The 25,458-nt window shown below is 41.0% G+C and overlaps 1 protein-coding gene across 8 annotated transcripts in view; it reads right to left on the bottom strand.

The window, feature by feature from the left end:
• Window positions 1–25,458, bottom strand: part of LOC104596572 (inositol hexakisphosphate and diphosphoinositol-pentakisphosphate kinase VIP2-like) — a 147,034-nt gene that overhangs the window by 121,198 nt on the left and 378 nt on the right. For 4 of the 8 annotated variants that reach the window (XM_088901749.1, XM_088901752.1, XM_088901753.1 and 1 more), the window contains exons 2-7: window positions 25,204–25,411; window positions 24,986–25,045; window positions 24,610–24,656; window positions 21,344–21,427; window positions 3,821–3,884; window positions 2,297–2,450 (exon numbers count right to left, since the gene is read on the bottom strand). In XM_088901749.1, the coding sequence (XP_088757875.1) occupies window positions 2,297–2,450; window positions 3,821–3,884; window positions 21,344–21,427; window positions 24,610–24,656; window positions 24,986–25,045; window positions 25,204–25,290 (496 nt within the window). In that variant the 5' untranslated portion in view covers window positions 25,291–25,411. Of the gene's footprint in view, window positions 1–2,296; window positions 2,451–3,820; window positions 3,910–21,343; window positions 21,428–24,609; window positions 24,657–24,985; window positions 25,046–25,203; window positions 25,431–25,458 lie in introns of all 8 variants that reach the window. The other 4 variants (XM_088901750.1, XM_088901756.1, XM_088901755.1 and 1 more) reach the window with 3 other exon arrangements.

Raw genomic sequence — 25,458 nt, 5'->3', positions numbered from 1 at the left:
ACTACATCATTGGTTGTTATCTTACAATGATCTTTCTAGTGAAGTTGCTCAGAGGGCTCAGACAACTATCTACCTAAAAGGTGATCATTCTGTGCATGATTACAGGCTTCCTGAGAGAATTTTTGGCAATATGGACTTGCACTAGTTCTTGCATTCATTATCAGTCAGCATTGGATGAGCCTTCAAATGTATATTAATTACTCTGTAAAGTCCATCATCGATAATACAGGTATAATCATGCAAGATCTCTATTGTTGCAATAAATTTTTGTAGATTCAGATACGGTTTAGGGGCAATTTCTACAAGATATGCATCAATAGACCATCCAACCTTCAATATGGCAGCATAACTTAAGAACCAAGAGCTACAAGTCCTTCCTCTTCAACCGTTGCAAGAAATTTGCCAATATGCAGTGCACAATATCAACATCAATTCAATGTTTAAAACGTGGAGGTGTGATGCAAGGCGTTCCACCATCTAGATGCGTGAGGTGTAGTTTAGAACATAAGAGGTGTAAGCCTCACAAACACAAGGAGGCGTAAGCCTCCTTAAGAGGAGGGAGATAAGGAGGAAGAGAAAGGACAGGGAGGGGGAAGAAGCAGAAGAATGAAGATGCATAGTACTAGCTGAAGGGGGGGGGGGGGGGTCATGTCAAAGCGGATAGACCCTCCTAACACAAAAATATCAACTCGGATTGCATTGAAAAGAGGTTGGGGGTCTGGGGGCTTTGCCCCTGGCCCAAACTTTCTTTCCCCTTCGCTCTCCTTCCCTTTTGTTCCCTTTTCTTTTCTTTCTTTGTTTCTTTTTCTTTCCCTTCCCTTTTTTCCTTTCCTTTCTTTTTTCTTTCTTTTTTTTCTATCTTTTTGTATGAGTTGTGTATGAAGCGCATGAGGTGTACGGCTGAACGCCTCTAAGCATGCCTCATGAAAAAGGCATATGAGGAGGTGTATGCCTCTTGCACCTGAAGCATACACCTCAAAGGTATCAACACCTCTGGCAAACTCCTCGGGGCATTTTGGGGGTGCCTCACCTAGAGACGTGCCTCTAGGCGTACGCCTCCCATGCCTATTAAAACACTGCATAAAATAGAAAATCATGAGTCTGCACAGATGGGATAAGCAGGTGATAAAGCGAAACAATATCCAGCCAGGAATCAACCCTCCTTTCAGGTTCAAGTCTGCAGCACAAGATTCTCCTTGCAGAGCAACACATACCCCATTCACTTTCTCCATCCTCTGTGAACTTCTCCTCCTTAACCTAGCGAGGTATGGTTCTGTATTCTTGAGTTACACAGAATGTGCTTCCTTTTAAGATTTAATAGGTTCTTCTTCATCTTCCTTTGGTAATATAAGAAGAATAAGAACAAGAACAAGAAGAAAACCTGTTTTATCAACAAGAAAGTAGATGATATTAATAACAACTAAAACATTGATCCTTTTTCCCTTATATTTTTTCATAACATAGATATGCTCTTTGCAATTGCATTATGCAGACACTTCAATAAGAAGGAATCCAAAGCAACTCTCCAACTCTTAAATCATCAACAGACAACAGTCTTCAATTTTTATCTTATCTTTGCTATAATATTCAAGTCCTGGTCTCACCAGGGGATGACTGACACACTCTAGATCGGAATCTGCAACAAAGGTGTCTGCAACAGATGGGTGGATTTTGACAACTACCATCTTGCGGGGTGGGGTGGTCTTAGGGCTTAGGTGGATGGAAACGTTTCACATATGACATACCCTCCCTGAACAGCGGGGGGTAATACAGTAATTTTATTCTTGTCGTTAACATTGCTTAACATGTAAAAGTTTAGGGGGTATTTGAAACTTTTAATAGTTTAGGTAGTAAACCAACAAGCCTCCCCTAGTTCAGGAGGGTTTTTGGAGTTTAAGCAAAGATTCTGTTTTGTACATTATTCAGGATATTGCCTCACCATCAACAGTATTATGCAGCCAGAATTTTGAGAGAAGCTTCCTCAGATACTGATCTCATAATGTTAAAAGATAATAGAAGAAAACAATAAAATTGCTGATATTCTCAGAATTCACAATATCCCATCAATATTTTGGATATACATTGTACTGAATACTTCCAAGTTCTGACATCCCCTAGGGGATGTGTTGAGGTGGAGTGGGCTATTGAGGATATATCAGGAAAATTTTGAATGTATTTAAACTACAAAGATAACATAGAAGGGTCTCCTATCAAGGGACAATCTAAATACATTGCCCATAAACAGTCAAGACTCTAATAAACAAGAACTTACTAGCAAAAGGGATGATGAACTCACCATCAATGGGCTTCTCCACAAATGGCTTCCAAAAGCGATTCCCATGGACCTCAACAAAATCTTCTTGTTCAACAAAATAATCCAGCTCTTCATAAGGAAAATCCCTATTTACAAGAGCATATCTTGGAACAGGAATTCCATACATTTCAAGACACTATATTCAAAAAACAAAACATTTATCAGTCTCCGGTATTGAACTCCCACAAACAAAAGCATTACCTTCTTACAATTACAATCTAACCACTAAGAACCTAAACATTATCAATTACAAGATCAGATGTAGACCAGAAGTCAGCACCAAATGGTGAACTTTCCACATCTTCAGATTTGGTGTGAATGATGTTATCTTTCTTGATAAGCAACAAATAATGTTATTAATTTGGGGAAAAAAGTACAAGAGCTTTACAAGGCAATTAACCTGATAAAAGAAAGAAAAGATAAATCAAAGAGAGAAAAAAGAATTAATACACACCCTGCCAATCAACACCACATCATACACAAGAACCAATAAGAGGGTAGCAACCATAATTACCAGCTGTAGTGGTTCATCTTATTCGAATTCAGGTTCATAACTAGCAATCTGCAGTTATTAAAAGAAACCATTTTGCTAGGGGTAAATTTCTAACAAATTGAACAAATAGGACTTGGTTGTTCACCTACAAGTTCAACAAATTGGGAAGATCTGACAGACATGTATCTCCATTCATCTACACTAATGAACCTGCCAAAAGCATCACCAATGGCTACCAAGGTGGTAAAATGGGACAGAAAAAAGTATAATCCATCAATTAGCTGATTTATATGGGGATAAAACAGAAGGCAAAAATGGCATCCCATGCCATGGAAAGATATTTTCCCCTTTCAAGGCAAACAAGAACCTCAACTTCTGAATGAAAGGCAAAAATATAAGCCTCCTTCAAGCTCCCTCACCACCTGAATGGAGAAACCCTTCAGCCAGCCAAAAACCCAACTAATCACCATCCAAGATCAGGCTTTTGCAGGAAAAAAAATGACCCACAAAGGACACTCTCTCTGCCACTTCAGTTGATTCAACAGTTCTCTTTGAACTCCCCTATACCATTATGAACACAGTAGCCTCTTCCTCAATCCTCAGAGCAACAAAAGCATTCCATGGTTTGCAATCATGCTACTTTCTTGTAATTGATAGAGCAAAGATCAAGGATGATTGATAAGTTGTGATAGGATATAACAATTAAAAACTAATTGTTCAGGGATATCCCCTTGCTCTTATTTGGGTTCCCCCTTGGCATGAAACAGTTCTCTAGTCAGGCTTGGACCCAATTATCGAAACGATGAATAGGAGGTTTGCAGGATGGGAACATCACATTCTCAATGCATTCACAACTCACAAGTCAAGGCTTATGCCAAAAGTTTTTTGGACCATAGGTTTTGCTGTTGAATTTTTATCAGTGGCCAAACAATGCCATGCAAATAATATAAAAAATGAGTACAACAAACTATAGAAGCATATGAACAATTATTGCACCAGTATAGAAGAAATACCTCATAAACCTTCCTTCTATCATGCAGAAGGTGTTGTTGTTCCAATTCATTTACCAAAAAGGGCCTGAAAGCAACAAGGAAACATGTACCTGAACATAAATGATATTGATTATCCTACATTAAAAAATGATACTGATTGCCCTACCAATCCAGAAAATAAGAAAGAAGTAGATGGCAATACAAGATCTTTTTTGCACATTTTTTTGAAGGATAAAGATAAAGATTTCATTAAACAAAAAAAAAAGTACAAAGGAAGGTGATAAGGAATCACTCGAGAGAAGAACAAAAGACCAAGAATCTACCAAACTAACTGCAAAAACCACACACCCCTAAAACAAGGAACCAAATACACTCACAGAAAAACACCCACTACCATCCCGAACAAAGCACCACCCCTATAAACCATCAAACCTAAAGAAAACAAAAAAGCAAAACCTTCAACTGAAAAATCTCCAAAGACCCCCTAAAAAGCACACCCTAATCTAGGGATGCAAATGGATCAGACCGGATCGGATTCGGATCGGGGCATATCCGAATCCAATCCAACACTGTTAAGAGCTGATCTGATCCGAATATCCGATCGGATCTCATAAGTATGGATTCGAATTCGAATCTGATGAAGTTGGATTTTCGGATCTGATCTGGTTCAATTTAAATTTCTTAAAAAAGAATAAATTGTTAAAAGAGTATTAAAATATAATAATTTAAAAAACAAAAACAAAAAATGTAAGTATCTGTTCAACTATTTTCATCATAAATATACATGTTTTTTATTTAAAAAACAATTAATATAACAAATTTACAAAAATGCAATATAAATAATATATTTATAAATAAATAAATAACATATATGCGTTACATATATATAAATAAATAACAAGATGAGGAATGTTTGGACTAGTAAACTCTTTTAGGGTACAAATTGTGGCTCACTCCTCATCTTCTAGGCCAAACATTATAAAAGAATTTACTCTACCACTACCAGCAATGAATCAAGTAAAGCTCAACTTTGATGGATGCAACATGGAGAATCCAAGCAATCTAGGCATTGTTGTATTTAGAAAATGGATATGAAACTGTTATAGGCCTCTATTAAGGCCCTATAGACATCGGTGATTCTATAGGGTTGAACTGCTTGCTTTCTTAAAAGGGTTAAAGCTAAGGTAAGATGTTGAAAATTAGAAAAATCAGACATCTAGCAAGGGAACTGGTTGATTCACTTCTTTGGGTTTAGACCAGCAAACAACATGGATGATTCATTTGCAAAGAAAGGAATAAACAAGGAATGCCTATTTTGTGGGTAATCAATTAATGTTGTATGTAAATAACAAGTATGGAATTAGTTAGAAGTGACTAGCCCAACAACAGGGACCAACTTTCATTGCACATAAAATTCTTTTATTATAACCAATAAAGTTTTCAATGTTAACAATCAAAGAAAAGATTCAACTTGACCAAAACTAGAAACACTCAAAAAAATATGAAATCACCACTCAATAAGAAATCAGGAGAACACTGATTTCTTTCTCCATGGATTCCTTCCTCACTTCCATTCATGCATTACTCCACGACCAATAGGACCCAAATGCACCTATGAAATCTCTCTGTGCTTCCAGAAAACAACCACCAACTTCAAAGAGACCCAAACTACCCAATGAACGGGACCTAGGTTGAGCTTGGTCCTTCCTTGGGGAGAGAGTACATGATAATACTGATGGAACCTCTTCTAGTGCAATTACTTGCCTCCTATTCCCTGGTAAAGTTAGTCTTTGACCAAATATCTGGATCACTTAACCAGCCAAGTGAACCACAGCAATCAAGAAGTGGCAACCAACTTGGACAAAAGCAAATTAAAAGCAAAACTATAGACAAAACAAAATTAACCACCCTCCCCTCTCAATTTGTAGAATGTAAATCCAAAAAAAAGTATCAACAAGAATGATATAAGCTTTAGTGAATTATGAGCATATAATTGTACAATCATAATCATATGAGAACTTAAGCCACTCTTCAATCCTAAAAGAAGAAAACAAGACTTACAAAATATTTCTAAACATATTAAGTTATAAAATGAACCTACTGACAATTGTCACCCAAGAACCTGCCTTGCTAAGTCTGAGCATTAGAGATAACATTGCTTATGGATGATCAAGTGCAACCACTGATCAAATTGAAGAAGCTGCTAAAATAGCACATGCACATGCATTTATCAGTTCATTTGAGAAAGGAGCTATCAACGAACATCTCAAACTGTTAGATTAAGGAGATCCATGAAAAGTGATCAACCCATGGATAAAAAACTTCAGAGGACAACAGTAGCGATAGGTGCGAAGACTTTCAAATTGGAATCTCAAACAGAGGGACATGGCTGGATAGAGGTGACGGAAAGAAGCAGAGGAGCTTGGATAAGATTGACTCTAACTCTCGATGAGGTGAAGTGGTGGAGAAACTTCATTCAAAAGGCAATCAGGGACCCGAATCGACACCTCAAAGACAAATACCGAACTGAACAGGGTAGAACCCTCCTCATTCAGACCCAAGAAAATAAGTGGGGAAGGTTCATACGCTTGAGCAGTTTGGAAAAAAACTATAAATGGAAAAACATTTGTTTACCTGAAGAGCCTTCTAGCGGAGGTTGGATGAGATTCGAAAGTGTATTGAACTCCCTATCCCCTCCAAAGGAAAATCCTGCCCCTCCCAACCTCTCCGTAAATTTTTTCCCTCAGCTCGAGAAAAAAAGCAAAGTTGTAAAGGCAGGAGGGTCTGCTTTTATTTCAGTGATCCACCAAGATAAACCCTTCGGTCTGTGGAAGCAAGCGTTTGTCTGCACCAAGCTTGAAGCTCTTTCCTGGAGGGAAGTGACACTAGGACTCTCAGCAAACCTCCACTTTCATGAGCTAGTAAGTCTCCACCCGATCGATGCTGATAGAGCGGTGGGTTTTGCTCCATCTGAGGAGCTAGTGCTAAGGTGGGTTAGCCTAAAGAAATTCCAGCTGTATGGAAAACCGCTTTCTCTAGATCGATGGGTTCCTATGAGCAACGCCTCCCTAGACTCCCTAGTCTTTAACGGCTGGCTAAAAATCCATGGTCTACACTACCGCCTCTGGACTAAGGAGCTCTTCACCCTGATCGAAAGATTGTGTGGCGGCTTAGAGGAAATCGACAAGAAAACTAAAGACCTTTCTTCCTTGAATTTCTCTCATATAAAGGTTAGAAGCCGTGGTGTTCATGCGATTCCTCGATCCATTCCTCTGTTAGAGCGCAGAGTCTAGTTCTACCTCTCAGTCGAAGTGGAGAAGACAACCGAGTCTCCTCCCCAACCCGCCGAGTCAACTCACCTCCCCCTTCCCAAAATAGGATCTGAAGCCCCTGCAGGAACAAAAACTATTTCTGGGCTCTTTTGTAAGCTTGAAGGAAGGAAACCAGCAGAAAAAGCCTTTTTGGAGAAACCTAAAGAGTTACCCAAAAGAGCTTTTTCTAGGCCTCTTAAAAAGAGGAGCCGAAAAAGCAGGGCGGCCCAACCCCCTCTCGAAATGCATTTTCAAAATTCAAATTTGAGTCAGAACTTGGGCCAGCCCCCAAACAGTCCTCACAACTTACTGGACCCACTGCAGATGCAAGTGCTGGGCCGAATCTCCCCCAAAGCCCAGCTGACAAACTTGGAAGAAGTTCTGCCAGGCCCAAGCCCACCCGAGACCCCATCTTCTCTAACCGAACCGACACCTGAAACTCCCCCAAGCTCAGGAAAACACAACAGGGCGGTTTTCAGGCCTCCGTCATCTCTAGAAGAAGAGCGAAGCTCATCCTCTCCCTTCGAGGCAGACGAGTCCGAATCAGAAGAAGAGGCAAGTTCCTATGAAACAGAGATCGAACCAGACCCCAGGGAGGTGGCGTTCTCAAGAGCTAAAGACATGTTCTCTAGAAAGGAAGCATGGGGCAGTGTGGAAATATTTGAGCAGACACTCCTTGTACACCCTGAGTACAGAACAGATTGTGAACCAGCAAGTTTAGAGAGAGATGGAAGACGACAATCTAGCCTTTGAAACAGAGATTCCCTTACTCCCTCCTATACTTCTCCTGTCTTTCATTCTTTGCCTTCTCCAAATCCTGGTTCTCACCTCACTTCTTCCCATTGTATTTCAAGTTTGAACGGAGACCTCTCCCAACCATGCATTAACCCAAGTATCCACAAAGAATCAGAAGAAAGGCAGCTCAGTTCTGATAGACACAGAAGGGACAATAATCTGGGAAGAGAAGTTACTGAAATGGCCAGGAAATTGGGGATAAGCAAAGAAAAGGGACCTACCCTCAATCAGGATTCAAAAAAGGGGGAAGAAGCAGTCCAGAAGGCTGAATTTGTGACCATTGGCAAGAGGATCTCTAAAAGGGAGCTAAGGAGACTTCAATGGGGAATGTCAGATCGAAAAACAACAAGGTCTAGGGCAGTCAAGGGAAAATCAGCAAGAAGACCTCAATGAAATTATTAAGTTGGAATGTTAGAGGGTTGGGAGGCCAACTAAAAAGAAGTCTGGTAAAGGAAACTCTGAGAAGAGAAAAACCAGATATAGTCAATCCTTCAAGAAACAAAAAAAAGAAGTGGATAGGAAGCTGCCGAGAGCAATTTGGGAAATTCGTGGCAAGAAATGGGTTTTTCTTCCTGCTTTAGGTGCCTCAGGGGGAATTATCCTAGCTTGGAGTGAAGAGGAGGTTTCGGGTACTGAAATAGACAGAGGAGAGCACTCAATCTCTGTCCTTTTCACTAATAAATCTGATGGTTTTAGTTGGATTTTGACTGGAGTATACAGACCTAATGCACCTTCAGACAGACAAAGCTTTGGGGAAGAATTGGATGCTCTTCATGAGTTTGACGAAATCCATTGGGTTCTAGGAGGTGATTTTAACATATCAAGGTTTCCTCAAGAAAATTCCAACAGAAGATCAACAACCAGAAACATGAGAGGACTCTCCAGTTTTATCTTGAGGCACAACCTTTGTGACCTTCCTCTCCATAATGGTCAGTTCACTTGGTCAAACCTTCAAGAGAATCCAATAAGCTGCAGATTAGATAGGTTTCTGGTTTCTGCAGACTGGGCAGAAAAATTTCCAAATCCCCTCCAAGAAATTAGACCTCGCTGCACTTCAGACCACTGGCCTCTAGTTTTGATAACAGACCTGGTTTTGAAAGGTAAACATCCATTCAGACTGAAGAAGATGTGGACCCATCATAAAGATTTCCTGAAAAATGTAGCTTTATGGTGGAAGGAAAGCAAAGTTAAAGGCTGGGCAGGGTACAGATTGCTGCAAAAGCTGAAATTCCTGAAAAGAAAACTGAAGTCCTGGGGGAGAGAAGAGTTCAAATCATTCACAGAAGAAAAAAAAATGCCATCCTCATGGAGCTGGAAGAGTTGGATAAAAAAGAGCAATTAGGAGATCTGGACGGAGAAGGAAGAAGCAGGAGAGATACTCTAAGGAGTTCGTGGGAAAAGGTAATCCGAAAAGAAGAAGAAGAAGAAGAAGAAGAAGGAGAGGAAGTTGGATTGAACTTTTTCAGCAATGGATAGAGGCTTAGTGGAAGGAGGCTTTGTGGAGAAAGCAAAATGGAGGTCAGCTTTGAGGGTAGAGGCCAAAGATTTTCTCTTTGAGGAGTTAGATGCAAAAGAATCCCAAGGGATGATGGATGAGCAAGACAGAGAAATGAGAAGGAAACTGAAAATGGAGTTAGAGGAGACTTTGTTGAGGGAGGAGATCTCTTGGAGACAAAAATCCAGACATAAGTGGATCAAGGAAGGGGATGGGAATACCAAATTCTTTCATGCTTTGGCTAATGGGAGAAGGAGGAAAAATTTGATACTAAAGCTTGAGGTTGATGGTGTGGAGATAACCTCTCAAGAGGAGATTGCCAGTAGGATTGTGGATCACTTCAAATCCATCTTTCAAAGACCCTTAGAGAATCGGTTAATAGTAGGGGAGGAGAATTGGCCAACTTTGAACCAAACAGATAAGGGATGGCTGGAAAGAATGATTGAGGAAGAGGAAATTAAACAAGCTGTTTTTTCTATGGATAGGGCTAAGGCGCCAAGTCCTAACGGATTTACAATGGCATTTTATCAGGACTGATGGGACATAGTCAAAGAAGACTTAATTGGAGTATTTAGAGAATTTGAGGATAAACATTTTGTGAGTCCTGGAATCAATGCCACCTTTATAGCCTTAATTCCCAAAAAGAATGATGCCAGACACCCCAAAGATTTTCGGCCAATTAGTCTGGTGACAAGCATCTATAAGATTCTGGCAAAAGTGCTCTCTAGGAGGATCAAAGTAGTTCTCCCCTCTCTCGTTAGCCAAGCACAAGGAGCCTTTATACAGGATAGACAAATTACAGATCAGATCCTTATTGCAAACGAGAGTGTGGAAGAGATAAAGAAATCGGGCAAGAAAGGATTTGTTTGCAAACTGGACTTGGAGAAAGCCTATGACTTAGTGGATTGGAATTTCCTGCTGGAGATGTCGAGAAGACGTGGATTTGGGGATAAATGGTGTAATTGGATAAGAGGATGCTTAAACTCTTGTCGTTATTCAGTGTTGGTGAATGGGGTGGTTAAGGACTTTTTTCCAGCCAATAGAGGCCTAAGACAAGGGGATCCACTCTCCCCTTTCCTCTTTACACTTGTTGTTGATGTCTTTAGTAGGATGATCTCCAAAGCAGATGAGGAGGGCCAAATAAAGGGATGGAGAATAGGGAGCAGAGGCATTCCAGTAACTCACCTTCAGTTTGCTGATGATATTGTTATTTTCTGTGAAGGGAATGAGTTGAGCAAAGTGGAGAACCTTAAGATTTTAATAAGTACTTTTGAGAGGGTCTCCAACTTGAAGGTAAATTTTGATCAAAGTTGTGTGGCTGGAGTAAACTTGGAGAATAGGGAGATTGAATCCATTGCAGAATGCTTAGGTTGCAATATTTCTTCTTGGCCTTTGACATACTTAGGGCTACCCTTAGGAGCCAACCCTAAAGAAAGTAGTTTTTGGGCCCCTATTGTGGAGAAATTTGATAAGTGGTTGGCGGCTTGGAAAAAGAATTACATTTCAATAGAGGATAGGCTAACTTTAATTAAGGCTACACTTGCCAACCTTCCAACCTACTTCCTTTCAGTGTCCAGGATTCCTCCAAGGGAGGCTAAGAAACTGGAGAAGAGAATGAGGGGCTTTCTATGGGAACCAGGAGAGGTGAAAAAGGATCACTTGATCAAATGGGAGATAGTTAACAAACCAAAGGAAGAAGGGGGTTTAGGGATAGGGAACATAGTGCTGAAGAACGTAGCCCTTCTAGGGAAGTGGCTATGGAGATGGCCCCGAGAGAGAGAGATTATGGCATGAGGTGGTGGCAAGCATTCATGGTTGTGCAAGAAATGGTTGGGATTCCGGGATATCTCGCCGAGCTACCCTTACTACACCTTGGAAGGCTATACATGGTATTCTCCCTCGCTTCCTCAGATTCATTAGGTATGATGCTTGTTCTGGTAATGCTATTCTGTTATGGGAGGATATTTGGGTGGGTACTCAACCCCTCAAAGATTGTTTCCCCTCGCTCTATTCCATTTCCCTTCACAAACATGAGCCAATTGCAACTTTTCTCCCGAGCCCGTTAAACCCCTTATCTTTAAACTGGGACTTTGGGTTTCGTAGAGGGTTAAGGGATGGTGAGTCGAGTTGTGTTATTGAGCTAATTCGTTTACTAGAATCCGTTTTCTTGGACCCCACTTCTTCTGATCAAAGGGTTTGGCTCCTCTTCCAAAAGGTACTTTTACTTGCTCTTCTTTTCTAAAATCCCTCAGTTCTAACCCCATTTCCCAAGGATTCCCTGTCAAAGAAGTCTGGGCATGACTTATTCCCCCAAAAATTGTTGTATTCTGCTGGGAAGTCTTCTATGGGAAAATCAATACTTTGGAAAACTTACAGAAAAAGAGACCCTCACTTTGTCTTTCCCCAAATTGGTGTTCCTTGTGTAAGGCCGAGAATGAGGACTGTTTCCATTTGCTGATCTCCTATTCCTTTGCTACAGCTATATGGAGGTGGAGCCTTTGTTTATTTGGAGGTAGGTGGTCTATGCCTTCTGATTTAAGCTTGTTATTCAACCCATCTAGCTTTGTTTGGCACACTAGAAGAGGTAAGGTCATGTGGAAATGTGTTAGGGCAGCCACTATGTGGACTCTTTGGAAGGTGTCATCAAGCTGAACTTTGATGGAAGCAGCCAAGGCAACCCCGGGCCTTCAGGTATAGAGGGTATCCTGAGAAACAAGGACAGCAACATAATTTCCCTATTCTCAGGACCGATGGGAGTGGGGGATTCCACAAGGGCAGAAATCCTTGTTGTAGTACAAGGAATTCAGATCGCCAACCAGCTTGGGGCGGAGCATCTCCTAGTTGAAGGGGACTCTCAGGTGGTAACAAGGTGGCTTCTAAACTTGGATACCACCATTTGGGGCTACAAAGATCTCATCAAAAAGTAAAGTGGTTAACCAGCAATATGAGAGTTGAGGTAAAATGGGTTAGTAGGTCTGCTAATTCTTTGGCTGATGCTTTAGCCAAACAGGGGGTTTCTAGGGAAGATCTTTTTTGTGCTTCTATGTAAGTTGTTATTAATTTGGAAATCTGTATTAACTAGCCCGGAGATGTTGCAACTCGTGCCTTTCCTTGGGGACTTTGTACTATTGTCTATTGTTGATTAATAAAATTATTTCAATTATCAAAAAAAAAAAGAAGAAGAAATCTTTTGGAGGCAAAGGTCAAGGGTCAGATGGTTAAAGGAAGGAGACAACAATACAAAATTCTTCCACAGTTATGCATCGAGTAGGCACAAAAAGAATCTCATCTCAAAAATTAAGGTAGAGGGAAGTGGAAGAAGCAGAAGAGATCACTGAGACTTCTAAACCATTTCAAATCTCTTTACTCCAAGGAAAGGGCTAGGAATTTTAATTTAAGAAACTGGGAAGGGCCGACTATAGTAGAAGACAAGAGAATTTGGCTTGAAAGGGAATTTGAAGAGCAAGAAATAAGAGAAGCAGTCTTTGATATGGATGGAGATAGAGCACCTGGGCCTGATGGTTTCCCGATCTTCTTCTTCCAGATCTGTTGGGAAGTAGTAAGAGAGGATATTCTAGAGGTCTTTAAAGAATTCCACTCCACGGGGGTGGTCAATAAAGGAGTTAATTCCACTTTTATATGCCTCATTCCAAAGAAAAATGGTGTCTTGGAAGTAAAAGACTACAGGCCAATAAGTCTTGTAGGGAGTGTGTACAAAATAATGGCAAAGGTGTTGGCAAAAAGACTCAGAGAGGTTCTAAAAGAGTTGGTTTCTCAAAATCAGTTTGCTTTTGTGAGAGGAAGACAAATTGTAGACAACATCCTAATTGCAAATGAAGTTGTAGAAGACAGAAGGAAGAGTGGAAGGAAGGGCCTTCTAGTGAAACTAGACATTAAAAAAGCTTATGATAAAGTTGATTGGGATTACCTGCTCCAAATTCTAAATTTGAAGGGCTTCGGTACAAAATGGCTGCTGTTAAGATGTGCCGAATAGGGGTAGTTTAGTCTTCTGTTTATTAAGTAACTTGCTTATGTGGTTGTGTTATTAGAGTTACTCTGCCCCACACTTAAGTAAGGGCATTTCTGTCTTTGTAAACATTATTAGAATCTAATATAGATTAAGGGGGTCGACTGGATGGGTTAACCCTCAGATTTTTGACAGACCCTTCTTCTCTTCTTCTTCTTCTTCTTCTCCTCTTCCTGTTCGGACTACTGTAGCAGCAGTCAAAACATGGTATCAGAGCAATGCTCCTGATCTAAGTCAGTTGGTAAAGCACCTCAGCATTGTCCGTGACTCTTCACCTTCGTTTCTGGTCAGTCGATGGAGAGGACTGGTTCGCCCTAGGTCAGAAACATTACAGCTTGTCTCTCTATTGCGCATAACCTTCTTCAACAAGGAAAGTGACTTCAGCAGTGAATGGTTGATTGATATTCTCAAAGGAAGGTCGGTTCTCTCTTCTTCTAGTGTTACTTATATTTCTGGGTAGAAACCCTACAAGAAGCTGTTAGTATTGAGTAGAACCTAGAGAACTAGGTTCATTGTTGACCTAGGAAGGGCTGTGTGTGCAGTAGCCGAATGGTGTAGGGCTGCTGTAAGTTGTTGAATGGTGTTAGGGCTGCTATAAGTGGCTGAGTGGTGTAAGGTAGAGTGCAGTGACCTTGCCGAACTCCTTGTGGTTGTGTAATGCCCTCTTAAGTGTGTTAAACAAGTCTGAACTGGGTGCAGCAGATTTGGCTGTGTTGTGGTGCTTGAGTGGTTGTAAGAGGGCCTCTACTTGTGATTAGTGAATGGTAAACTGATGCTTACGTGGGACGTAAGTGTGTGAAGTCAGCAGTAGTGTGAATAAGAACAAGTGTGTGCTTCCACTGTGGTGTTTAGAGACTGCAATAGGTGCTGAAATATCAAACTGTGAACAACATCAATCAGCTTGTAGCTGAGAAGTAAAGTTAGAGACAACTGTGAAAGAGTACAATGGCAGCAATAGGAGATGGCTACAATGATCAGAAACCTAGTGTAGTAATTTCCTCCGATTACCTAGGGGTACAAATGACCTCAATTAAGCTAAATGGAGAGAACTATGTTCCATGGGCTAAATCAGTGGAAGTTTTTCTCAAGGCAAAGAAGAAAGTAAAGCATGTAAGAGATGAGAAGCCACCGGTTGACTCTTCAGGGTTTGATGATTGGGAACAAGAAGATGCTCAAATCATGACTTGGCTGTGGAATAGTATGGAACCCAAAATCAGTGCCAACTTCATGTTCCTTGATACGGCTAAGGATATATGGGAGCATGCTAAGAAGCTATATTCTGGACAAGATAACACAACAAGAGTATATCAGCTGTATCAGGAGTACTTTGATCTACAACAAGGAACCAAAACACTAGAAGAGTACTATGCCTGCATGAAGAATATAAGGAATGAACTCAATGTCTATCATCCCCTTACTCCAGATATTCAAGTTCAGCAACAGCAAAAGGAGCAACTTGATGTTACAAGATTTTTAGTGGGGCTGAAGTCAGAATATGAACCAGTTAGAGCTCAAATATTGGGGGGCTCTACTCTTCCTACACTTGAGGAAGTATTCTCAAGACTTCGTAGAATTTCTTTGGGCCAAACAAAGAACCCCACACAGTATGATAGATCAGCACTTGTGACAGCTAGAGGTGGTGGACATAGTACAAGAGGGGGAGATCATTCCAGAGGGGGCCGTGGCAATTCCATGATTGGTCGGGGTGGCCGTGATTCAGGGGGAGGTCGTGGTAGAGGAAAAAATAACTCTACAAGGAAGTGTACTCATTGTGGTAGGGATGGACACACAGTGAATTTCTGTTATGACCTACATGACCCTCCCTCTAAATGGGCTAATCATGCTGTAGCAGGCGAGGTTGCTATTAGTGACAGTAAACGGGCAGACCGAACACCTCCCACATCTACTTCTGGGAGGGAGATGGTGAGTGTTCCGCGTGATGAGTATGAACGGTTCCTTCAAACTACTTCACAGCATACCACTACCACATATGCCCAATCAGGTATTGCTTGCATGTCATCTAAAACTCCTTCCTGGATTATTGACTCTGGAGCCTCAGATCATATGACCGGGACTCCAGGTGTGTTCTCTTCTCTTTCTGAAACCTCCACATCACAAACTGTTACACTTGCCAATGGGTCCTCATCTCCCATTTGTGGTGTTGGTAATGTTGACTTGGTTTCTGTCCTCTTATCATCTGTTTTATATGTACCTAAGTTTCCATTCAATCTTATGTCTATTAGTAAAATAACCAAAGCTCTTAACTGTTCTGTTACCTTCTTTCCTTCCACTTGTGTTTTTCAGGATCTCAAGATGGGGAAGAAGATTGGTGGGGGGCATGAAGCTGGTGGATTGTATTACCTTGACGGCGGTGGATCTTCAATTGCACTTCAGACCTCCCTTACTCCTCTACAATGGCATTGCCGACTGGGACATCCATCTCTCAAGGTTCTCAAGATGTTGGTTCCATCATTGAGTCAGTTGTCAGTTTTACAATGTGAGTCATGTCAGTTTGGCAAACACCGTCGTGTGTCCTTTAGTCCAAGAGTTGAGAGTCGCATGTTGAGTCCTTTTTCTTTGGTTCATTCAGATGTTTGGGGTCCAATCAAAATTGAGTCTTATAATGGGTACAAGTATTTTGTCTCTTTTATTGATGATTGTTCAAGAATGACATGGATTTACTTAATGAAAGAAAGAAGTGAATTATTTTTCATTTTTCAAAATTCCATGCTGAAATACGTACACAATTTGGTGTTCCAATCAAAGTTCTCCGTTCAGATAATGGTCGTGAATATTTTCTTACTGCATTTCAACAGTATTTAGAACAGCATGGCATTATTCATCAGACCTCATGTGCTTTCACCCCTCAACAAAATGGGGTGGCTGAACGGAAGAATCGTCATCTTCTTGAAATTGCTCGGTCTATGCTTCACCACATGAATGTTCCTAAACAGTTTTGGAGTGATGCTGTACTCACTACATGTTTTCTCATTAATCGGATGCCCTCTTTTATTCTTCATGGTCGGTCCCCCTTCTCCATCTTGTTTCCCACTTTATCTCCGTTTCCACTAACTCCTCGTGTCTTTGGTTGTGTGTGCTTTGTTCATAATCTGAGTCCTGGAATAGACAAGCTAGATGCACGCTCAATTAAATGTGTCTTCCTTGGCTACTCTCGGACTCAAAAAGGGTATAAGTGTTATAATCCCATTGCCCGAAAGTGCTATGTCTGCCCTGATGTCACCTTTTTTGAGTCTGTTCCCTTCTTCTCCCGTCCTGAAGCACCCTTGTCCTCACCCTTACCTCCTCTTCCTCTTCCTGTCAGTGATTCAGTTCCAGAGGCTGTTGTTGGAGTAGACTCATCTCCTCATCCAGTGCAGGTTACCACTGAACGACCACCGATTCGACAAGTGTATACACGTCGAACGACACCGGCCCCTCCTCCTGCTTCTACCTCATATGCGGATCCTCTCGTGGCTCCTATTGCTGAACCTTCAAATCTTGACCTACCCATTGCCTTACGGAAAGGTAAACGTAGTTCTACACTCCATCCCATTTCCAATTTTGTTTCATTATCTCGTCTTTCTACCTCACATCGCTAGTTTGTTTCACTTTTGTCTTCTATTTCCATACCTAACAATGTTCAAGAAGCTCTTAGTTCACCTGGATGGCGGCGGGCAATGGAGGAGGAACTTTCTGCTCTTCAACATACTCAAACGTGGGAACTCACTACTCTCCCACTTGGGAAGCATGCTGTGGGCTGTAAATGGGTGTATACTGTGAAATACTTGCCAGATGGTAGTGTGGAGCGTCTGAAGGCCAGACTTGTTGCTAAAGGTTACTCACAGTTGTATGGTGTGGACTACATGGAGACATTCTCTCCGGTGGCTAAAATTGGTTCCGTTCGTGTCCTAATTTCCTTGGCAATTATGTATGATTGGCCTCTCCTTCAACTTGACATAAAGAATGCCTTCCTCCATGGTGATCTAGTGGAGGAGGTATATATGGAGCAACCACCTGGGTTTGTTGCTCAGGGGGAGGGTGGTAAGGTGTGCAAGCTAAAGAAAGCAATTTATGGGTTGAAGCAATCTCCACGTGCTTGGTTTGGGAAGTTCAGCGAAGTGGTGAAGAGTTTTGGAATGAAGCAATGCCAGGTTGATCACTCAGTGTTCAGCTATGACTCAGAAGCTGGGAAGATTTTATTAGTGGTCTATGTGGATGATATTGTCATCACTGGTAGTGATAAATTGGGGATTGGCAAACTAAAGGTATTTCTGCAAAATCATTTTCAAACAAAGGACCTTGGAACATTAAAGTATTTCTTGGGAATAGAGGTTGCCAGGTCAAAACAAGGTGTGAATTTGTGTCAAAGGAAATATGTCCTTGATCTATTGGAAGAAACAGGACTGTTAGGTGCAAAACCGGCTGAGACCCCTATGGAACCAAATGTTAAGTTGAGCAGTGATACAGGAGAAGTATTTGAAGATCCTGGAAGGTATAGACGACTAGTGGGAAAGCTGAATTATCTGACTATCACGAGACCCGACATCTCCTTTGCAGTCAGTGTGGTGAGCCAATTCATGCAGAACCCTCGTATACCTCACTGGGATGCAGTCCTTAGAATTGTGAGGTATTTGAAAGGAGCTCCAGGCCGTGGGCTATTGTATAAACCAGGAGGAAAACTTGAAGTAGTTGGGTATACAGATGCAGACTGGGCAAGCTCAGTGAGTGACAGAAGATCTACAACAGGCTACTGCACATTTCTGGGAGGAAACCTTGTGACATGGAAGAGTAAAAAGCAGACGGTTGTAGCCAGAAGCAGTGCTGAAGCCGAATATAGGGCCATGGCTCACACTACCTGTGAATTAGTGTGGCTGAGGAATCTTCTACAAGAAATTGGGTTTCACATGGATAAACCTATGAAATTGTATTGTGACAACCAAGCTGCACTCCATATCTCTTCCAATCCTGTCTTTCATGAGAGAACAAAGCACATAGAGGTTGATTGCCACTTTGTGAGAGAGAAGGTTCTTGCCGGAGAGATAAATACAGAACATGTGGGCTCCAATGACCAGTGGGCTGATTTGTTTACAAAAGCTCTAAGCTTAGGGAAAGTGAACTATCTATGTAACAAGCTGGGATTATATGACATATATTCTCCAGCTTGAGGGGGAGTGTTAAGATGTGCCGAATAGGGGTAGTTTAGTCTTCTTCTGTTTATTAAGTAACTTGCTTATGTGGTTGTGTTATTAGAGTTACTCTGCCCCACACTTAAGTAAGGGCATTTCTGTCTTTGTAAACATTATTAGAATCTAATATAGATTAAGGGGGTCGACTGGATGGGTTAACCCTCAGATTTTCGACAGACCCTTCTTCTCTTCTTCTTCTTCTTCTTCTTCTTCTTCTTCTTCTTCTTCTTCTTCCTGTTCGGACTACTGTAGCAGCAGTCGAAACAGCTGCAATGGATGAAAAGCTGTATTAGTTCTACCTAGTTCTCGATCATGATCAATGGAGAGCCTAAAGGTTATTTTAAAGCCAGCAGGGATCTACGGCAGGGATGCCCCCTCTCTCTGTTCCTCTTTACAATGGTAATGGATGTTTTCAGCCAGCTTTTGGAGAAAGCTAAAAACCTTAATTTGATCAAAGGTTTTGAGGTAGGAAGAGATGCCATAAATGTCTCCCACCTCCTCTTTGCTGATGATGTCATCTTATTCCTGGAAGCCAATCAGGAGAACATCTCAAATGTGAAAAGAATGCTTCAGTGCTTTGAAGTAGTATCAGGGCTGAAGGTAAATTACACAAAGAGTAGCCTAGCAGCAATAAACCAGATTGAAGGGTCCCTTATGGAAAATTTCAAGGAAATTCTGAATTGTAGAGTGGAAAATCTCCCCCTTTCCTATTTGGGTATGCCACTAGGAGGGAATCCAAAAAATTCAAGCTTTTGGGAGCTTGTGGTGGAAAAGTGTGAAAAGAAGTTAGCTACTTGGAAAAGCTGCTACCTATCAAAGGGGGTAGAATTACACTTATTAAGGCCTCCCATGCAAACATGCATGTCTATTTTCTATCAGTATTTCAGATCCCTGCAAGAGTCAGAGCACAGATTGAAAAAATCCAAAGAGATTTCCTTTGGGAAGGCGGAGGTGTAAAAAAAGGGCACCTAGTAAATTGGAATCAGGTCTGTAAACCAAAAGAGGCTAGAGGATTAGGAATCAGGCATCTAAAAGAGAAAAACATTGCCCTTCTTGGAAAATGGCTGTGGAGATTCCCCACGGAATCAAATTCTCTTTGGGCAACTATCATCACCAGCAAGTACAGGTTAAATGTAAATGGTTGGGATTGCAATCTCCACTCAAACCGATCAGCTTTCTCAAATCCCTGGAAAGGTATTTCTGCTATTCACAACCTCTTTATTTCTTTCATTAGATACAAGGTGGGTAACGGTACTAGAATAAAATTCTGGACAGATTTGTGGTGGAGCAACTTCACATTAGCAGATCTGTATCCCAGGCTCAAATAACCTTACTCTAAATAAGGGCGCAACCATCTCCCAGTGCCTTCCCCTTTCCAGCAATGAAAGAAACCTAAACTTGAACCTCAGAAGACCCTTAAGGGATCCGGAGATCAGTGAGCTAACTGAACTCCTTCTTTCTCTCAGTGAAGCCTTACATCTCCCCAAATTCCCAAGATTCCCGAGTCTGGAAACCCCACCCTGTAGGTGAGTTCTCGTCCAAGTCTTCTTCGAAGCTCTGGTTGCAGGTACCCGAGACAGTGACTTTCCTTACAAGAAGATCTGGTGCAAGTTTATACCCTCAAGAGTGAGTTTCTTTGTTTGGGAGGCTTGCCTGCAGCGAGTGAACACTTGTGAGTTACTGCAGAAGAAAAATCTTGGAAGGCTTTATATCTCCCCTCACGCCTGTACCCTTTGCCTACGTGAAGGAGAGACAACAAACCATCTCTTCATACATTGCCAGGTAGCAAGCAACATCTGGAACTTCTTTCTTCATTTAGTTGGCTTCAGTTGGGCGGCTCCTAATCATCTTCAGGACCTGATTTCTCAGTGGCAAGGAAGAGGTCTGAGCAAGAGAGGTAAGACCAATTGGCTGATAATACTGCATGCTGTTCTTTGGAGAATTTGGGAGGAAAGAAACAATCGACTGTTTGAAAATAGGTCAAAATCTAAGGATGAGCTGATCAACCACATCACTCACAACTGCAACTTGTGGGCCTCTGGTTCAGAGGAGTTCACAGGAGTTATTTTCAATGATCTCAGCAGAAACGTATATAACTTCCTGGTTTCCTCCCCTCCTACCCACCCCCTCCCAGAGCTCCCTCAGTTAGAAGGGTAGGATTCTGGACTCTTTAGCTTTGATGGAAGTGCTTATGGTAACCTTGGAGCCGCCGGCATAGGAGGAATTCTAAGAGATGAGAATGGCCACACCTGCTGGGCTTATAGTGGTCCGATTGGGATAGCCGACTCCACAAAGGCAGAAGTGTTAGCAGCTCTAACAGGGATTCGCCTAGTCAGCAAACTGGGCATTCAAAGCTTCTCAATTGAAGGTGACTCAGCCAACACTATAAGATGGTTGGATCAACAGGAAGCTGGACCTTGGAGACTTAGTCACTTCCTATCAGAGGCAAGGGACCTCCTGGCTCATACGAATGTTTCTCTAACCTGGATCCCAAGGGAGCTAAATGCAATTGCAGATGGTCTAGCAAAATTAGGAGTTATTCTAGAGTCATTGTACTGTGATTCCTGTCCTCCTGTGTAGTTCTCAGAGGTTCAGCCCCTCTTTTGTACTTGTACACCCTCTTGTGTACCTCTCCTTTCATTAATAAAATTAGTTAACTTTATTCAAAAAAAAAAAAAATCTCTAAGCAAACATAACTGGTAACTAGATAAATCAAACAAGAAAACTCACTTCCGCAAAGCAGCATATGCCTCAGCCTTTTCAAGGGGATATCCAGACGAGTAGAAAGCAATCAAGCAATTACATATCGGCCAACTGAAAGGAACAAGATGCAGTTAATAATCTATTCATATATTAAAATACAACCTGTGAAGTAAGCCAGCACTCCTTACTAAACACTCAAACTAACAACATGAATTAATATTTAGCAAGAGGATATATGACAATGGACTGCACAGTTATCATCAATAGGCTCCATCCCTGCAAGTATAGGAAATACATATGTATATACATACACAGTCATATGCATAAACAGGATTGACCCATGCAGAGGAAAAATTGAACAGGAAATATTCCAGCGAGAACTTGTGAACAAAACACAAAGGTTGATTTAAATGATAATGGTAGCCATACCATATGCTCTGCAAACAAGAAAATCAAAGTTTGTTCTAGAAAAGTAAAATAAATAAAGAAAGAAAGATAAAAGTTGCCTAAAAGGTATTAAGTCTAAAACACCAACAATTGATATGTTTAACGTTAGACAGAACTGCTCCTCAGGATGTGGCAGGGCTCTTTGATCCAGCCTTCTTGCAACAATCAAAGGCTAGAGGAAGGCTAATGTGGAAAGCTGTGAGAGCTGCATTGATTTGGACTGTTTCGGAAGAAAGAAATGGAAGGATTTTCAATGAAAAGAGTAGGACTGATATGGAAGTCCTGGAAACAGTTAAATTAAAAGTTGCTCATTGGGTAAAGTCAATGGAGGATTTCAAATCTTGCTCTCTAAATGATATCCTGAGAAAGTGGAAGGAGGTGGCTATGTCAGCTCAAAACAAGGAAAGAAAAGTGATGGAATGGAGACAATCAGCAGCCAACTGTGTAAAACTCAACTTTGATGGTAGCTACATATGCAATCAAGCTATAGCTGGGATGGGAGGGGTCTTTCGAGACTCAGAAGGGGAGATGCTTGCTTTATAATCAGGACCTGTACCCAATGGTGATGCAGTGACAGCAGAGCTGTATAGTCTTCTTCAGGGCCTTAAATTTGCTAAGCAGTTTGGGTTTCTTAACTTGGAAGTGGAAGGGGATTCTCAAGTGGTTATCTCATGGACAAGGAATAGTACCCAAATCCCATGGGTTTACAAGCATACGGTCCGTGAAATTGATGAATGTCACATTTAGATGGGTTAGAAGAACAGCAAATGGGATGGCAGACACATTGGCTAAACAAGGGACTACAAGATAACAAGACAACAATTTTTTTGGGAAAAAATCTAAAGTTTCTTGTGGTGGTGAACTTTCCACGTTGATGTAATTCTTTCTTTTTGATGCTTAATAAAATTTATCTTCATTGATAAAAAAAAAAGGCTGAACTGCATCCAGATTCACTTCAGAAAACCAGAAACCACTCAACATACAAAAAAAAAAGGAATTGCAAATGATGCTCAAAAAAATCCCTCTTGTATGTATGTAATATGTTCTTTAGATAGGCAAGCTACAACCAAAGTGGTGATTAGGAAAGGCAGGTTCATATAGCAATTTTACAGATGGAAATGGACAATGTTGAAGTAGAAACAGTGAAGGAACTCTGGGGCTATATCAGAACAAATGGGCACTGGCAGGATTATATGAACCAAATGAGCAGAGTGAAAAGAATGTGCTTTGAGGAGCAATTGGAACATACTCAAGGAAAACAGTGCCACCCTGAAGTATAGAAGGAAATTCAATAGAGTGAGATCCCTTAAAGTTCTATAATCAATTGTTGAATCACGCAGTTGACATTATGGTAATGCATATCTCCAATTCCCATAAAAATTGCACAACCTAGATTTCTCAAGATTATCCAGATGCAAGAGAGAGATCCCCATTTAAATCACCAAGCAAAATGTTATCAGCATGAAACTAACTGATAATAGAAAAAAGGGAAATCACTAAAAAGGATATAATTATATTAAACATTAAAGTTGTCTATCTCGAGAAGTAATGAGATGAGCAATTATTTTATGAGTGTTAACCCTTAAAAGCAACAAGTTATTGGTGGCCCTATAACAATAATTAATGTGATGATGCCCTTTTTGACAAACACCCCCCCCCCCACACACACACACACTAAAAATAAAAATAAAATAAAAACTAGTTTGGATTTTGGAATCCTTTATTTGTTTCCTATACCGCATAAACTTCTTCATATAAGATATAACATCCACAACCACAATCTTCTAACACACCAGAACAGAATAACTAACATAAAGAGGCAAAGAAAGGTGCATAACAGTTTTATCTACAAAAAACAACGAAGAAATATGGTGAAGAAGCAAACATTGACGTTAGTAAATCTGTTACAGCAGATTTGTGGGATTGGCTCTTCTTGATTTTTTGATGCAGGTAGAATAGGCCAGCAGATGTAAGCTTACTTTTTGACCCGTCTACCTTTGCTTTGCACCATCGAAGAGGAAGAATAATGTGGAGGTTTGCAAGAGCAGCACTGCTTTGGACAGTGTGGGAAGAAAGGAATGCCCGAATATTCCAAGAGGTGTGAAGTCAACAAGATTTGAAGGACTGTATCCTGTATAGGGCTATAGTGTGGCTAAAATCTTCAGAGTTATTTCAGCAGTTTTCTTTTAATGACCTGTGGAGGCATTGGGCAGAAGTGGCAATCAGTTCTTCTTCATTGAAGACAAAATTGCACATGAACTGGTTACCTCCACCTGAAGGCTTCCTGAAATTAAATTTTGATGGGAGTAGCTTGGGCAACCCAGGCCCTTCTGGGATGGGAGGGGTTATAAGGAACGGAAGTGGTTTTGTGGTTCTTCTTTTTTCGGGTCCTTTAGGTGAGGGGGACTCCATGAGGGCAGAACTTTTAGCTGCACTACAAGGGGTACAGTTTGCTGTACAGATAGGAGTGGAGCAGTTACTAATAGAAGGTGATTCTAAGGTGGTCGTGGGGTGGTTACAGAATCCAGAGACTGTAGCTTGGTGCTTCAGAAATGAACTTAAAAGATTCAAATGTTTGACGAGAAACTTGTATGTTAGAATACAATGAGTAGGGAGATCAGCTAATGCTATGGCTGACTGTTTAGCCAAGCAAGGGGCAACGAGGGAACATTTGTATTGGGCTCAGTTGTAATCTTTTTAAGTTTTTGTAGGGTTGGAGAGGTCGCATCTCGTGCCTCTCCAAGTGTCTCCTGTAAAAGTTGCTTCTATTTTCTTTCTCTAATAAATTCTTCATTTATCAAAAAAAAAAAAGAAAAAACATTGACGTTAGTAAATTACAGGCATACCTCTCTACCGGATCCTCAAGGATAGTCCGGTCACCAAAAATTATTATCTGCATTACATACAAAAGTAAATAAATAAAGATGAAGGGATATATAATTACACAAAAGAAACAGTTCCGATCATTTCATCATGAAAAGATAAAAACATGAGAGCAGTAACAAAAGAAATGAAGCCTCTGATCATTAGCAGGATGAAAAATCCAAGATTCTAGAATGCAACATAAACGAATCAATCTCATCTGGATTTTCATGATTTAATCATCCAGAATTCCACTAATGCCATTGACTAGAGTTCGAAGGAAATATCACATCAATTGTACTAAGCGCAAAAAAACAAGCAACGAAGTTCAATTCAATATTCAAAGTTTCAAACTGATACCTCAAATTCACCAAACGCCTCTAGCCTCTCCAGAATCTGCTCCATGGGAGCCGAATACACCTGAAACCACAAGGCAGAAAACAATGAGAAAATCAATGTGCAGCAAGTAAAAGATATAAACGAAGCACAACAGTAAATGCATACAGATACATCCTTGCTAACAGAGAGACAGAGAAAGGAAAGCATATATCTAGGTTCGGCGGAAAAAGGAAGAGAACCTCCGAGCCGCATTTCACCTTCTTTTCCATGACGCAGACGCCAATCTTTATCTTTGTACCAACGGTTCCCTCCTCCTCCTCTCCCATCTCCTCTATTGCCACCCCTGTTCCTTCTCTTCTTTGTTTATTGCTGTCTCCGGTAGCTCGGAATCAGAATACGAATCGAATCAAAACTATCTTTATCAAGAGTTGCCTCCTCTGCCCAGGTCTAAGTCAAAATAACGACTCTACATTAAAATAATAAAGAGTAGCAGC

Source organism: Nelumbo nucifera, chromosome 3 (assembly GCF_055504915.1).
Source record: "Nelumbo nucifera cultivar China Antique chromosome 3, China Antique-T2T, whole genome shotgun sequence".
In the NCBI taxonomy this organism is placed as follows: Eukaryota; Viridiplantae; Streptophyta; class Magnoliopsida; order Proteales; family Nelumbonaceae; genus Nelumbo; species Nelumbo nucifera.
Note: the sequence above shows the minus strand (reverse complement) of the source record. Positions and strands in the feature narration are given on the sequence as shown.